The sequence below is a fragment of the Dendrobium catenatum genome, unplaced genomic scaffold (genome assembly GCF_001605985.2).
Source record: "Dendrobium catenatum unplaced genomic scaffold, ASM160598v2 fragScaff_scaffold_716, whole genome shotgun sequence".
Taxonomy (NCBI): domain Eukaryota; kingdom Viridiplantae; phylum Streptophyta; class Magnoliopsida; order Asparagales; family Orchidaceae; genus Dendrobium; species Dendrobium catenatum.
Window position 1 is genome coordinate 19823429 of NW_021319178.1, and position 13868 is coordinate 19837296.

The 13868-nt window shown below is 34.9% G+C and overlaps 1 protein-coding gene and 1 pseudogene across 1 annotated transcript in view; both read left to right on the forward strand.

Moving 5' to 3' along the window:
• LOC114579928 overlaps positions 1–7583 on the forward strand; it is a 34258-nt pseudogene extending 26675 nt beyond the window's left edge.
• Positions 7584–9861: 2278 nt separating this feature from the next.
• Positions 9862–13868, forward strand: part of LOC110107662 (G patch domain-containing protein TGH) — a 61946-nt gene continuing 57939 nt past the window's right edge. Inside the window, exon 1 of the mRNA XM_020837978.2 lies at positions 9862–10159. Coding sequence (XP_020693637.1) covers positions 10028–10159 — 132 coding nt within the window. The 5' untranslated portion in view covers positions 9862–10027. The remainder of the gene's footprint in view (positions 10160–13868) is intronic.

The window sequence follows — 13868 nt, forward strand, 5'->3', positions numbered from 1 at the left end:
CATTTGTTGAGCATGTAGCTTGTATATGTGACATTGAAGAAATAATATTCTCTATCAATCAATTGACAATGGATCCTTCCACTAATTTACGTAAGTTAAAAATTTTAGCAATTAATGTTCATTATTAAGATTACACTAATTTTTAAATTAACACAAATATATCTTAATTTTTTTATTATTGATTAATTTAACTAATCAAATATAATTCAATAATGGATCTAGCAATGTTCGAGCGAAATTCAATCAACACTCAAACATATTCAAATATCATTTGATCCATGATCGAACAAGGTTTGAATGATAATAAAATAAAATATTGACTAATTATTTTTTAAAGGTGAATTAAATATCATCATTCTTGTACTATTTGGAGAAGAATGAAAAGAAGACATAAATCAATTAGATATTCACTGAAAAATAGAGCAAATAATTGACAACACAAAGCAACATTTTCCTTAAAAATCTCATAGATCTTACATATAAAAAAAATAAACATTGATAGGACAAATTTAAAATGAAATTAGAGGTGATGCACCATTTTTATGGAGTACAGTCAATATTTTCACCTCCTCTAATTGAGTTGTTTACAGTTTATGATATAGTCATTTTCTTGAATGAGATATCCTTATCCATTTAGCATTGATACCATTTGTGTTTATTACTTCAAGGAATATTTCAACTATAGTTTTTTATACAAATATGGTTGATACAAGATCAATCAGTTCATCATCTTTCATTAGTGTAGATGATGATGTTGGCATTGGCATATATCATGCATAAATAAGTGATAATGTGAACATAAACCATATAGAAGTAGGTGATTCCATAAACAATATGCTACAGATGATGGTGGGATATGGATGCTCACATGATAATGTATCCATTGGTGATAACAACCCTATTTTGTAATTAACCTAAAATAAGCAAGTGGGCAAGGTCTTTTTAGTGTTCATATACATTGAGGCAAAAGTAATATTTCATGTCGCAGAGAACACATGGATAATTCTCATCTTACAAAAGCCAGTGCTTAAAAAATCCTCCAAATAAATGGCGATTAATATTACAAAAATATTTTTGAGTTTTTCCTTTGCTCAATTATAAGTTGGGTAGCTTCTTGGGAGAAAATGTTATATATTCACGCAATAACAAGTATCTTTCAATATAAAGTGAATAAATACATTAGCGAAATATAAAGTTTAACGTCTTAGCTTTGTACGAAGATCCAACACACAAAGAGAAAGTGCGGTATTTATAAGAGACACCAAGATTTTTATGTAAAAAATCTTTAAAAGGGAAAAACCACGAGGCCTAGCCCAATTGAATGAATCTAATAGTATTTGCAGTTGATTACAAATGTTGCCCTTCATTAGAGGGAAGGCCTTGGCTTGATGTATCAGATATAAATCATATAAAATGTATTACATGATAGAATTTGGAAGAATTAGTATTAATGTGTTCATTTTGGTTAGTAGGACCATAGTCAGCGTGCGACAGAGGTAATAAAGATTGTTATTTTGTGACGGAGGTTGGAAGGACCATAGTTGGACAAAAGTCTGGCGTCGAGTAGAAATCCGACGACTGGCGGAAGTCCTTCGGTTCTGATGAAAGTCCGACAACGGGTGGAAGTTTGACGTTGGGTAGAAGTCTGACGACAGTCCGACGACAGGTAGAAAATTGATGTCGGGTAAAAGTCTGACGAAAGTCCGAGGATAGGGAGAATCTGACGATGGGCGAAAGTCCAACGATGGGAGGAAGTCCGACGTTGGGTAGAAATTCGGAGATAAAAATTAGGGTAGAAGTTTGGTGTCAGTCGACGGCCGGGTAGTAATCCTACGACAGGCAGAAATCGGGCATAACTCCGACATCAGTTGGTGGCCGGGTAAAAATCTGGCATCAGTTGGCATTAAGGCAGAACTCCAGCATCGATAAGCTACAAGGTGGAAGTCTGGCGGTGGTCGAAGAAGGGTCTAGTGGCAATAGAGCTATCTTCCCTCTATTCCTTTTCTTCTTGCATGGGCATTCTTCTTCCTTCCCTTTGGGGTGGGGGGGTGCTTCTATGAGAAATGAGAGATTTATTTATAATTTTCTAAGAGTGGCATGACCCGTAAAATAGGAGGAAGATCAAGGGTAAATTGGGAGTGTTTGGATGGATGGCCGATGTTGAATCCCTTGATCATGGATTGTTTACTGAGCATTTTAATATTTAAATGATATCAGAATTTTGTGATCTTGGGCTCTTTGGAATCATCTCATCGACCCATTTGATATGACTATAAGCATGTCACGTTTGAAGACCGTTTACTAATCCAAATTATGGTTTGAATCTTTTGAATGCGCTTTAGGTCCTTGATTTGGACTCATTTGGGCTCATATTGATGTCTTTGGGTTCGTATTTTCGAGACTATCAGTTCGACTATAAGTTTGCTGAAATCAGAGTTCAAATGACTTCTGATTTAATTTTTAAAATTTTCAACTTGATTTTGCTTTGAGATTCATGCAATGCTGATCAACTTAAAGAAATAACAAGTACTTAAAATGGGAAAATTATTGGGTCAGGTGACCGAAGCCATCTCTGCGTTCGGTCGCCAATAGAAATGCGACATCTGTTAGGCATTTTTTTAATTTAATATGTTTGCTTTATGTCTTGTTAGAGTGAGCGACCCGACCCGATAACGCATTTCATTTAAACTTTTAAGCATTTGCCGCCCTATTTTTGCATTTTGATACCCGCGAAAGTCGTAAATATCTACTACTGTAGAAGAAAAAAATGAGCCAGAAAATTACAGAGAAGAAATGGACTGCTCAGCGAAGAGGGAGGTGGAAGAGGGCATGGAAGAGGGAGTGCATGAATCGGAAAGGATGCATGAATCGGAAAGGCTAGTGCATGAATCGGAATCGGAACCTAACTTAGCCGAAAATTCCTCTGGTTTCAACATATCGATAAGTTTCTTGAAAAAATGAGTTAGAAAGTTGCAAACAGTCAATTTTAATCTCATCGCCGCAGAAAGAAGATGTAGGTTTCAGCTCATTAGTCTCAGGATCTTTGATTTTGTGATTTTTAAGCAGAATAAATTTTTTTTGTCGAAAAAGTAAAAAAAAAAAAAGAACTAATGGTTGTTGCTGAACTTCACTTATTGATTTTCAGGATGAAAGATTGTATAAATAAAAAAATGGAACTTGTTTGATATCTAGTTGCCTTTGGTGTCCGCTTAGTTGACTTCTAGTTGGCAAGCCTTTCTAGTCCGCTTTCTACATCCTCTCTTCCATCACTGTGAGCCTTTAACTGTTGCGCTTTACTCATAAAGCAAACATGGTAAGCATCCTCAGACTAATTATAAACGATAAGTCATGAAGGACCCAAAATGAACTTGTTTTTGGACAGGCATCAATTAATGTGTATATGCGTCATGATAATGGCTTTAGTGTCTGAAAGGATCATCACAGTTTTTTGGCCAAATTCTAGAAAGATAAAATCGAAGGACTTTATTTGTTCAAAAGCTGGTTCAACGAAAGTGATCGGAATCATAAGATTCAAGAAAGGGAGAAAGCAGATTCATTAGATCCAGTTGTCAGAACTGGTTTCCAGGCCATGGTGAGGTTATATACAGATTAGAAGATTGGTTACTGGGCATGATCAAAAGATTTATTGAATCCCACACCATGAATTAGCAGCCCAAGGCCGGACGAACACCTTTTAAGACTCATGTAGGAAGTTGATTTGAGAAAAAGGCTTCCGTCTCTAAAATCGATGACAGATGCACGGGATTAGAACACGTTGATGCATAATGCCTACCTTGCAAGAGGAAGTATGTGGATATGAGAATGTCGATTTCTCTAAGTTAGGCGATCCTACAAATTTTATTCAGAAAGGAGAAAGAGCAAGGAATTGAAATTGTGACCTAATTTCTTTGATTCACATTATTATAAGATCGAAAAGTTGAGGCAACACTTAGTTCGCCATGCTGGTATAATTCAATATAATTGATCAGCGATAGATTGATAAATTTTTTCTGGGTTAGATGCAGAAGCAGATAAATATGAATGTATTTAAGAGATGTGTTGATTTTTGTATACTAGTCTACAGGCTAAACAATAAATATGTTGTTTATAGTGCGCCATTTATAGTGTTAACAATCATTGGCAGAATATTTGTTTGGGGCTTTACTTTTTTGTCAGAAGAACATAATTTGAAAGTTTTAACATGGTTGTTTAATATTTGTACAAATAATGGGTAATAATATCCAACAAAATGACTCAATGATCAGGACCAAGCTATGGCCAGGGCCATAGAAGTAATTGTACCCTCACACTCTCATAGATTATATGCCAATGGCAACATCTTTAAAAAAGGTTGCCATCAAAAGTTTCCATCTACAATGTAATAATAAAGTTAGAGACTCTTCCATAAGTGTATGAGGTGGTGTTGATTCTTGAGAAGTGTTTGAGGAAGCTGTGGGATGAAATGATCAGGAAGTGAAATCTATCATAACCTGAATGGATTTGCAGACTTTATAAAGTAAGGAAAAGGGATCAAACTCTGCTGTTCAACAAGGATTCCTTTGTGCCTGGGCATTTTTTATCAAACGCAGGCGTATGAGGTAACGTAAAAGTTGGTCTGGCATAACATTCAAAGACAACAAGGTTCATTAACTGATTGTTTTCGTTGAGCTTGGGAAAGGTACTGGATGAAATTGGCGAGAATGATCGATGAGAGATTCAATGACAGTCGAATCATAAAATTGTTCCCGTGAATAAAGACAGTTCATATAAACAAGCTGATAGATTAATTTCAAGAAAAATATATTCATTTTTTAGGCAGATTTATAAAGGCTATGGGAGAAATGATTATAGATCATTTGTCTCGACTTGATTCTTCAAAGTTTCTAAGTCAAATACATAGAAAGATAAAAGAACAAAACCAGTGCTTAGGGTTGTTATACTTTAGATGCAAGAAGGTAAACCATTGCAATGCAGCATGTAGAAGTATGAACCATGGGGATTGTTAGTGTTCTCATTGTTTTGAGGGTTTTTTAAACAGTTGAATAATACTAATTCTCTGAGAAGTACTTATTACTTCGTTGGTCAGCAAGGGCTCGTACATTTTTTTATCAGGATTTACTTGCTTATGTCTCAAAGAAAGTATAATTTCCAAAATGGTGGGAGGATTCATATTCAGAAATCAGTCGAACAGGTTTGCATATCAATTGAGCATCAGAAGCTACCAAGGTAATAGGAGCCAGAAGAGTTTTTATTGATTTCCTCATTGCAAGACATTGTGATACAAAGATTATAACTAAATTCTTGGTGGCAAAGACAAAGAAAATCAGAAGATGTTGCTAAGTTCCAAAGGTGGGACAGATAATTTGAAAAGATCCTAATAAAGTGGTAGACCATGATATCAAATGCAGACGAAAAGCCGAATGGGAAGAAGAAGAGAACAGCCTAAAAGATAAGTTTGATATAATAACATTTTAATTATTAATGATCTTATCCTTGAACTAAACTCAGTATAGCATTACAGATAAGAAACCTTGGTGGGGATAACCCAATGGATGAAACCTTCTTCAACACAGATAACTTTCAAGCAGCCTGAATGTTTCAGTAGGAATATATAACCGGTCATACCAATCAGCCAACCTGGAGACTGATACACTCAAGTTGATGATATGATTTTCTTATCTTTCAGAGTTGTGAATTTAATGAATTTGCAAACGGTAATCATATATATTTTGGAGTTAAATGATTTTCATTTATTGGTTTAATAAAATTTTTAATATGAATCTGCTTTCATTCTAAAGCCATTGAGTGTAATGAATAATATATGTTTTTTTTTGAATTTAACGCTTCTTTAAGCTATAATTACAAATTGTATAGTATATTCTAAGGCTGCGCTAAGTTGTTTTTTTCCTATGGTTGCGCAAGGTTCTGGCTAAGGTTGACGCATTATCTTACGCTATTGGTTGCCGCTAGAATGTTCGATTTTCAGAATATGCTCAAGTGTAGAGATTAAACAAGATATGGTTTATCGCTGTTTGTTAGAGTTAAGATTATCAACATTTTATACAACAAAAAGACTATATAAGTAACATCATAAATGTAACATCTATATATTCATGGACAATATTTATAATAAGTTACAGATTGTTTACTTTTTTGTTTGAAGAAAAAGAAAATATGCTAACTCTGCCCTAAATTTTGGCATATGCGTTTGCCAATCTTTATAAGCAATCCAGTCTATTTTCTTTTATTGCACGGCTTTCTTCATGTATTTACAAACGAACATTCCACAATCGTAATTGTTTGATTGAGTTGGAAGTTCACGAACCACCTGTAAGTTCCATTTCGTTATGTCGCTTGGAAAGCAGCCTTCGGTGTCCTCATGCAAATACTTTATCTGTACAAATAAAACATTTTATAAGTATATTAGGTATGAAAATATAGTTATCTGGATTTAACTCAAAATATGAATTTCACTTACAACTGTATAACAAATATTCTTGTGTTCAGGATTTGGTAAGGAATCATACATTTTCCAGACTTTCTCCCTCAATTTTTCTATAAGAAGAACTCAATGCTTTTTGAAAATTATGGGTTGAACAATAAGTTTGCTTTCTTTAACTGAAACTGGATCAATGTGTTGGATAAAAATTTGATAATCCTGATTGAATGACTTGTATACCTACAATAATTCAGTTCTATAAGAAAAAACAAACGTGAAAAAAAGATTAAAATATTATTTATACTTACCCTGTACAATGGAGAAACGTACAAGTAACGTTAAAATTTGTCTGTCATTATCCTACTCTGCTCTAGTAAAAAGAAAGCAAAAGCATCAATATGGTTATCTTCCAACCAATCATTTGTGAGCAGAAAGTCAATATCTGATCTTTTTATTTCTATGTTTCCAGAAGTAAATATTAAGTCATCCCTACAAAAACAAAGAAAAATATAATGTTAAAGCGCAACCTTAGCGCAACCATAGCACAAGAAAAGGGCAAGCATAACGCAACTATAGCGCAACCATATCACAACCATAGCGCAACTATAGCGCAACCTTAGCGCAAGTACAACGCAACTAAACTTACTTTTTATTAAATTTTATGAAACATTCATTCATAAATTGTTGTTGCTGCTCTGTTAGAAAAGGCTTCCCTGGATAATCCATAATTTCCAATGCAGGTCGTGGCTCAATTATTATATTTTCAACAGAGATAACCTCTTTGTTCTTCTTTTTTACATATGGTATGATGTGTTTTGATAAACTCTCTGCTTTTTCATCATCTTCTCTTTTTCTTTTTTGAATCATATGCTTTGATGAACTATCTTTTGGTAGTGGCACATCTTCTTTGGTCGATGGTTGTGGTGGAGGAACATCTTGTATTGGTGGTTGTGGAAGAAGTTCTTTGGCCAATGGTAGAGGTGAAGGAACATCTTGTATTGGTGGTTGTGGAAGAAGTTCTTTGGCCAATGGTGGAGGTGGAGGAACATCTTCTTTAGGTTGTTCTGAAGGATGCAAAGCTGTATTTTTCACTGATTGGAAGCTGGAGGAAGAACTAGATATATGGGACTTCTTTGGATTGTGATCACAATTCATTTAAAATTCAATAAATTTGTACTTCAGGGAGTCTTGATCTGCCTTAAGTTTCTCCACAATATCTTCAACACAATCCAATCTAGCTCCCAGATTTTCTTAAATTTTATTCAACATCTTCTCAAATATTTCAAAACATTTTTTCTGAACAGCCTCTAAATCTGCCATTCCAATAGGAGGCTGTTCAGCAGAAGGTTGAGTGGTGTAAATTTTTTCAGTAGGTGGACGAGTAGAAGGTTGAGTTGGCGGCAGAGGTGAACTTTCTGGTGGTTCTTTATGAGGAGAATCAGGGGGAGAGAGAGGGGGGGAGGGAGGTGGGGTGGTGTCAAGTTTTTTCCTTGCGGATGACTTAATTTTCTGGGGTGACTTCAATTTCTGTGGTTCATGCCCTGCCCGGGTTTCCAAGTTTTGTATGACATTAATGTCAGCACCGTGTTTTTCGGCCTCTTCATTGGCTAACATTCTCAAGACAAATATAAATCTGCAAAAAAAGAAAACGTATTAATTTATTAAAGCGCAACCTTAGCGCAATATTAGCACAACCTTAGCGCAACCTTAGCATAATTTGCATCATGTACACGAAAAAATTACCTCACTTTTTTTAAAAAATTTAAATAATTTTGCTGCATTCTCTTTAGTAAAGTATAATTCTGTATACCCCTCCCATCTCAGAAAACGCTGTCTTATTTCTGGATCGGATGGTTTATTCAAAGAAAAATGTTTCAAAAACTAAATCTGTATAATGCCAAACATAAAAAATTAAAAGTTAACATTAAAAAGCATTATACATGGAGAATAACCAGTATGAGTGGAAACTTACCAGCAGAAGATGAAAAAAACCATTGATGTAACCCAATGGTCTTTGCATTTGAAACTTCTCAAAAATTGTGTTGAACTCCCCGACCATGAAGTTCCTTAAGCATGAAGCCCAATTAATGGAAGTGAACTCACTTAAATTATTTGCAACAAATGTGAGCTTTCTAGGGATTTTATGGTTGTTTAGAGGAAAACAATGTTAGATAACAAAAACATAATAAAGGTCTTTATTTTTGTAGCATTATCAGATAATCTGTCTAATTTTGACATTTCTATTTTAATTTCACTTGATAGAGGTCCATTTAGAAGATCAATCCTCCATTTGATATCAATGCCTCTGTTAGGCAAACCTGTCAGAAAATTTGAGTTGTTAAAGTTTAAAAAACATAACCCTATAAAAAATTCCACATTCAAAATATTACCTATCAACAAGGCAACCTCGTCAGAAGTGAATTTCAGTAGATGACCAGGGACGATGAAGCCTTCATCAGCAGGACTCCAAAATTTGAGAACCTCAAAAAGAAGTGATATACACTGCTGGAATGTGGGGAACTTCAAAAATTGATGAATGTTCAGATTCTTTAATGTTTGCTCTACTTCATCATCAATTATCTCGACAAAAGCATCACAATGTTTCCGAAAAGAAGTAACATAACATCTAGATGTTACTGGCCTTTGATACGGCGTCCTCATCTATAACAATAAAAAAAATCAGAACTATATCGCTACCAAAACTAAAGCGCAACCATAGCGCAACCTTAGCGCAATTATACATTTCGTTATTATTTAGCTTAAAAGAAGGTTTAAATTCAGAAAAAAAAAATTGAACACCACATTGAACATATATGCTAGTTATACAATTATTACTAAACCCTAAAATTTAGCAGAAAGCGTAAACTTTTCGTATCATTTGTTTCATCCATTTACGAAGAGAAGAAGTGTGAAAAATCAGAAAATAAATATTTGAACAGTACATTACATTAAACAAACAATGATAAAATTATAACTAAACTAAACCCTAAAATTTAACATATAACTTAAACGCAACGAAAGCGCAAGTTAGGCGCAACCATACCTCTTCCTGATTGATGATCTTCTACAATCTCGTAGTCTACCTCCGGCGGGAATAAGCTACTGCAAAATCGAAGGTATTGGAGGAATCCGAGAGCGCTTACCAGAGGTGGAGTAACAGTGAAAATGTCGCTTGAAAATAAAATACGCGGCGTTTCCATTCTTTATTTTCTGGAATTCAAATGAAATGCGTTATCGGGTCAGGTCGCTCACTCTGACAAGGCATAAAGCAAACATATTAAATTAAAAAAACGCCTAACAGATGTGGCATTTCTATTGGCGACCGAACGCAGAGATGACTTCGATCACCTGACCCAATAATTTGCCCTTAAAATGAGTTTATTTTATTTAAAACGAACTTCTAAAACATCATTTAAGAAAAAGGAAGAAAGCAAAAGCTCGTATCTTTGCCCCAATTACCCGCCTCGAAAATTACCGAAACCCTGTGGAAGTCGTGGCGGGAGGCATCGACGGGACCAGCGGGGTGAAGAAGAAGATGTGTTCGTGAGACTTGCGGGTTCCCACTGAGATATCGTATTACAGAGATCGATGGCATCTGACGACGAGGATTTTGTCTTCTACGGGACGCCAATCTCGCGGGAGGAGGACACCTCGGCTCGCAAGAGGAGGGCTATCGCTGGCGCAGGCAATCTCAGAAGCCTTCCTGCGTGGAAGCAAGAGGTGCGGTATCTTCCTCCGTAGATTGCCCAATTCTTCGTTACTTTTAAGTCCTTAAGCCCTAGTTTACTATTAGTCAGCTACGGGCATTTAGCGCATTGCATGGTTTTTTTGCTTATCAACTCAAAGTGCTGGCGAATGCAATCAATATGAATTTGCAAGGATTTTCATTTTGTAAAACAAGAAGATTTATCTATTTGTGATAAGTTGAGAAGTCAGCCTGCCGTTAAAACAAGTATGGTATTAGGCTAGATTGCTCATTCACTCTCTTGGTGCAATTAGTGCTATAGCCTTAACCTTTCGTCCCCTTTTTTATGTTTTTCATCGAGGTCACGCATCTTCCTTGACAATTGATTTGATATATCAGATGAATTTGATGCATAGTGATATATCAGATGTTGTGAACTTAGATCTTGTTGTTAGTCGGGTTAGTTAGTTAGTTTTTAAGGTTTAACTATTGATGAATGTATGTAGTTGTCAAGTTGGATATAAATGCATAGATTGTAATGCTTTGCAAGCTATAAATAATGTTTCCCCATTTGAACAGTGTTGTGAGAAAGCTTCCTTATTTCTTTCTTCTTTCAGTAGCACGAACAAGAGCAGCTCGAAATGCTCTTGAGAGTCAAGAACCTCAACATTGGTTCTCTTGTATTTTGCAACCATCATCACTCCACTGTGCTGTATTCGATCAATAGAAGTACTCTATTCTAGTACTATGCAAAGTTCACATGCATTACCAATCTTGTTGCACCTTATACTACCTGCTGTTGGCTAAGGTTTTTATTTATGTACTCACTTTCCTCTGCTCAAAAATACCCAGAGGTGATGATGAACTATGATTCTACACATCGCTTTTCCAAATCTTCGGTGAGCAGAGCTTCCATCCAAGAAACATCAACATTATCCCTTGTTGTTCAAAAAACAACTCTAACCTATCTTCAATCTAAAAAATCCATTTCGCCTCGCTTGGCCTTCTTTTGATTGTGCCTTAGGGCATCATTGGTCTTTGCATCTTTCTCCCATCCTTAATTTCTCCACATGAAATCAAGTCCTTAAATGAATGCCGAAGCCCACCCTCACCTTGTTTTAGCAAAGAGATCCCACCTTCAAACCTATGGCCTTCAAGATCTTTCTTTGACTTCATCTCTTGTTGATCTACCTTAGATCTCCATTTAAGATCACGCTACTTTCATGAACTCCATTTTCTACAAGAAAGCACAGTAGGTTTCACCTACTCTGTATCGTGAAGCATCGCAAAGTCTACCCTTTCGATCTTTGTAAAGCAAGAATCAATGGCACACAAGACTGATATTGTTACAATGAACATAAGGGATACATGGGGAGAATTGGTTGAATAAAAGAGGAATTTGGAGCACATTGTGTAATAGTAAAAAACTCTTAACTATCGAGATATTGTACGATTTGGCCTAAGGGCCTCATGATTTGTCTTGTTGGTGTAATTTCATAGGAGTTCACCCGTCCCAGGATTTCTCTGGAATGAGCATGCTTAACTGCAGAGTTTCTTAAATGAAATTCCAACTATTACACCAAAAGATGCCTCAATTTTTAAGAGTTTAGCTTCTTTTTACTTAAGGGGTTTTACAATCTCCTCTACTTAAGTAACTGATGTCCTCATTGGCTTTTTTATTCCAGAATCATCCACCAGGCAGATATTCTAGAAGTGACTTGTACAAGTTTAAGTAGTGACTCCCGCCATATAGCACTTTGTCCCATACAAGGTTCAAGAGGTGGCTCCCATGGCCTAGCACTTTCTTGTATGACACTTAGTTCCTATCTTTCGGCTGGTGTATTGCTCTGATATCATTTGTAACATCCCAAACTCTTAACTATCAAGCTATTGTCTGTTTTGGCCTAAGAGCCTCACATTTTTGTTTTGTTGGTGTAATTTTCCAGTGGGTCATCCATCCCAGGATCTCTTTGAGATAAGCACACTTAGCTGTGGAGTTTCTTAAATGAAATATCAACCATTACATCAAAAGGCATCTTAATGTTTAAGAGTTTAGCTCTTTTTACTTAAGGGGTTTCCCACTTAGCAAACTGATTAGTTCAACTGCAACGGTTTTAAATGAAATATCTTGGCTATTGTCGGTGCTTGACAAGAAGTGCGATCAACTTGTGCAAGCATGTCATATGAATGGTGATGATTGATTGACGACATTAGGTATAAGCAATGATTATGGTTTTAAATCCTTGAAACCTACTCCAAATACGTGTGTGGTGAAGATAGATATGCTCCCACTTGAATGGAGATAAAACCCCCAAAGATGGTTGTTTAAGGCTAACAATTTCTTTTCTTACTATCCTATTTAATGGAACACAAATTCATTAGTGCTTCAGTATACATGGATGGACTAGAATTGAGTTGGTTTCAGTCGATGCAGCTCAATAAACTATCCAGTTCTTGAAATTCCTTTTAAGGGAATTGTATATAATGTTTTTTCCCTTATATTATGTCTTACAAGGAAAATTGGCAATGTATTTCCAAACATCTTCTATTCTAGACTAATAAATGCAAGCGGCCAAGAAATCTATGGGCACTAGGGAATGCTATAATACATTGTACGTTTGAAACTTTAACATCGGAAATGGGGTAGGAATAATATTAGATAGATAGTTAAAAGAGAAAATGTTTGAGTTGGAGTTAATTTTATGGTGTCTGTTATGAAGTTAATTATCTATGAGGACAGTAAATATTGTTTGTTTTTACGCTCCTTAATTTGAGTTAGAAGAATGTGTACAAATTTTTTTTTTTGAAGAAGCGAATGAATTATTATAACATTTATATAAGGAAGAGATGATACTTATTGTGTTTGACTTAAATGCACATATCATTAGATTGCGTAGGGTCATGGGAGGATTCTTAGTTAGTTGATGGCATGTTAAATGGGATGGATGAAGTTATGTTTGATTTCACAACACAATGACCTTGAAATTAGGAACATATATATACGTTAAAAAAATGAGAATGGCAATTACTTTTCCATCCATTAAATAAAAAACAAGCTTCTTTTTGTTGAAGGTAAGAATGAAATTTAAGAAAAACATGTTTTTTTTTTTAAATAATTCCAAGAGAATGTTTGACTTTACAACATGAATAGTTTTGGCAAATCTAAAGCTATATTTTGGGACAATTTAAGTACATAGGAATAAAAAATGGCACTTGTAAATAGCTAATGCAAGACATAAGAGATGTAAAGATTTCTATTATGTCAGATGCATTACAAATGAAAACATTGATGAAATATTGAAATAAAACATTCTAAAATTATTAAGTGGGAGTTTTAAGGAAGTCATGTTTTATAAAAATGCATATTGAATAGAATATTGAAGTGCATTATAGATTGATCCAAAAAAGTATCGTGAAATTAGATTTGAAGAAGATACTCATAGTCAAAATTCCCTAGATTCTCATTCTATTATCTCTTTCATAAAAGGATGAGTAAACTCAAAAGCTAGCTTGAACTCGTTTTTAATCGAATTTCAAGCTAAGGAAGCTCAAACAAAGCTTTCCTTGTTTACGCCCATTGCTCTATAATACAATTATTTATAAATTCAACATATATTTATCTTAAATTTTTTTTCTTAATACACTCCAAATCAATTCTCTTTGTACTAGATTACATGCCTTCATATGACCACTAAAAATTAGATGAAGATCCTCTCTTTGTTCTTCATATTTTTTCATTAATTA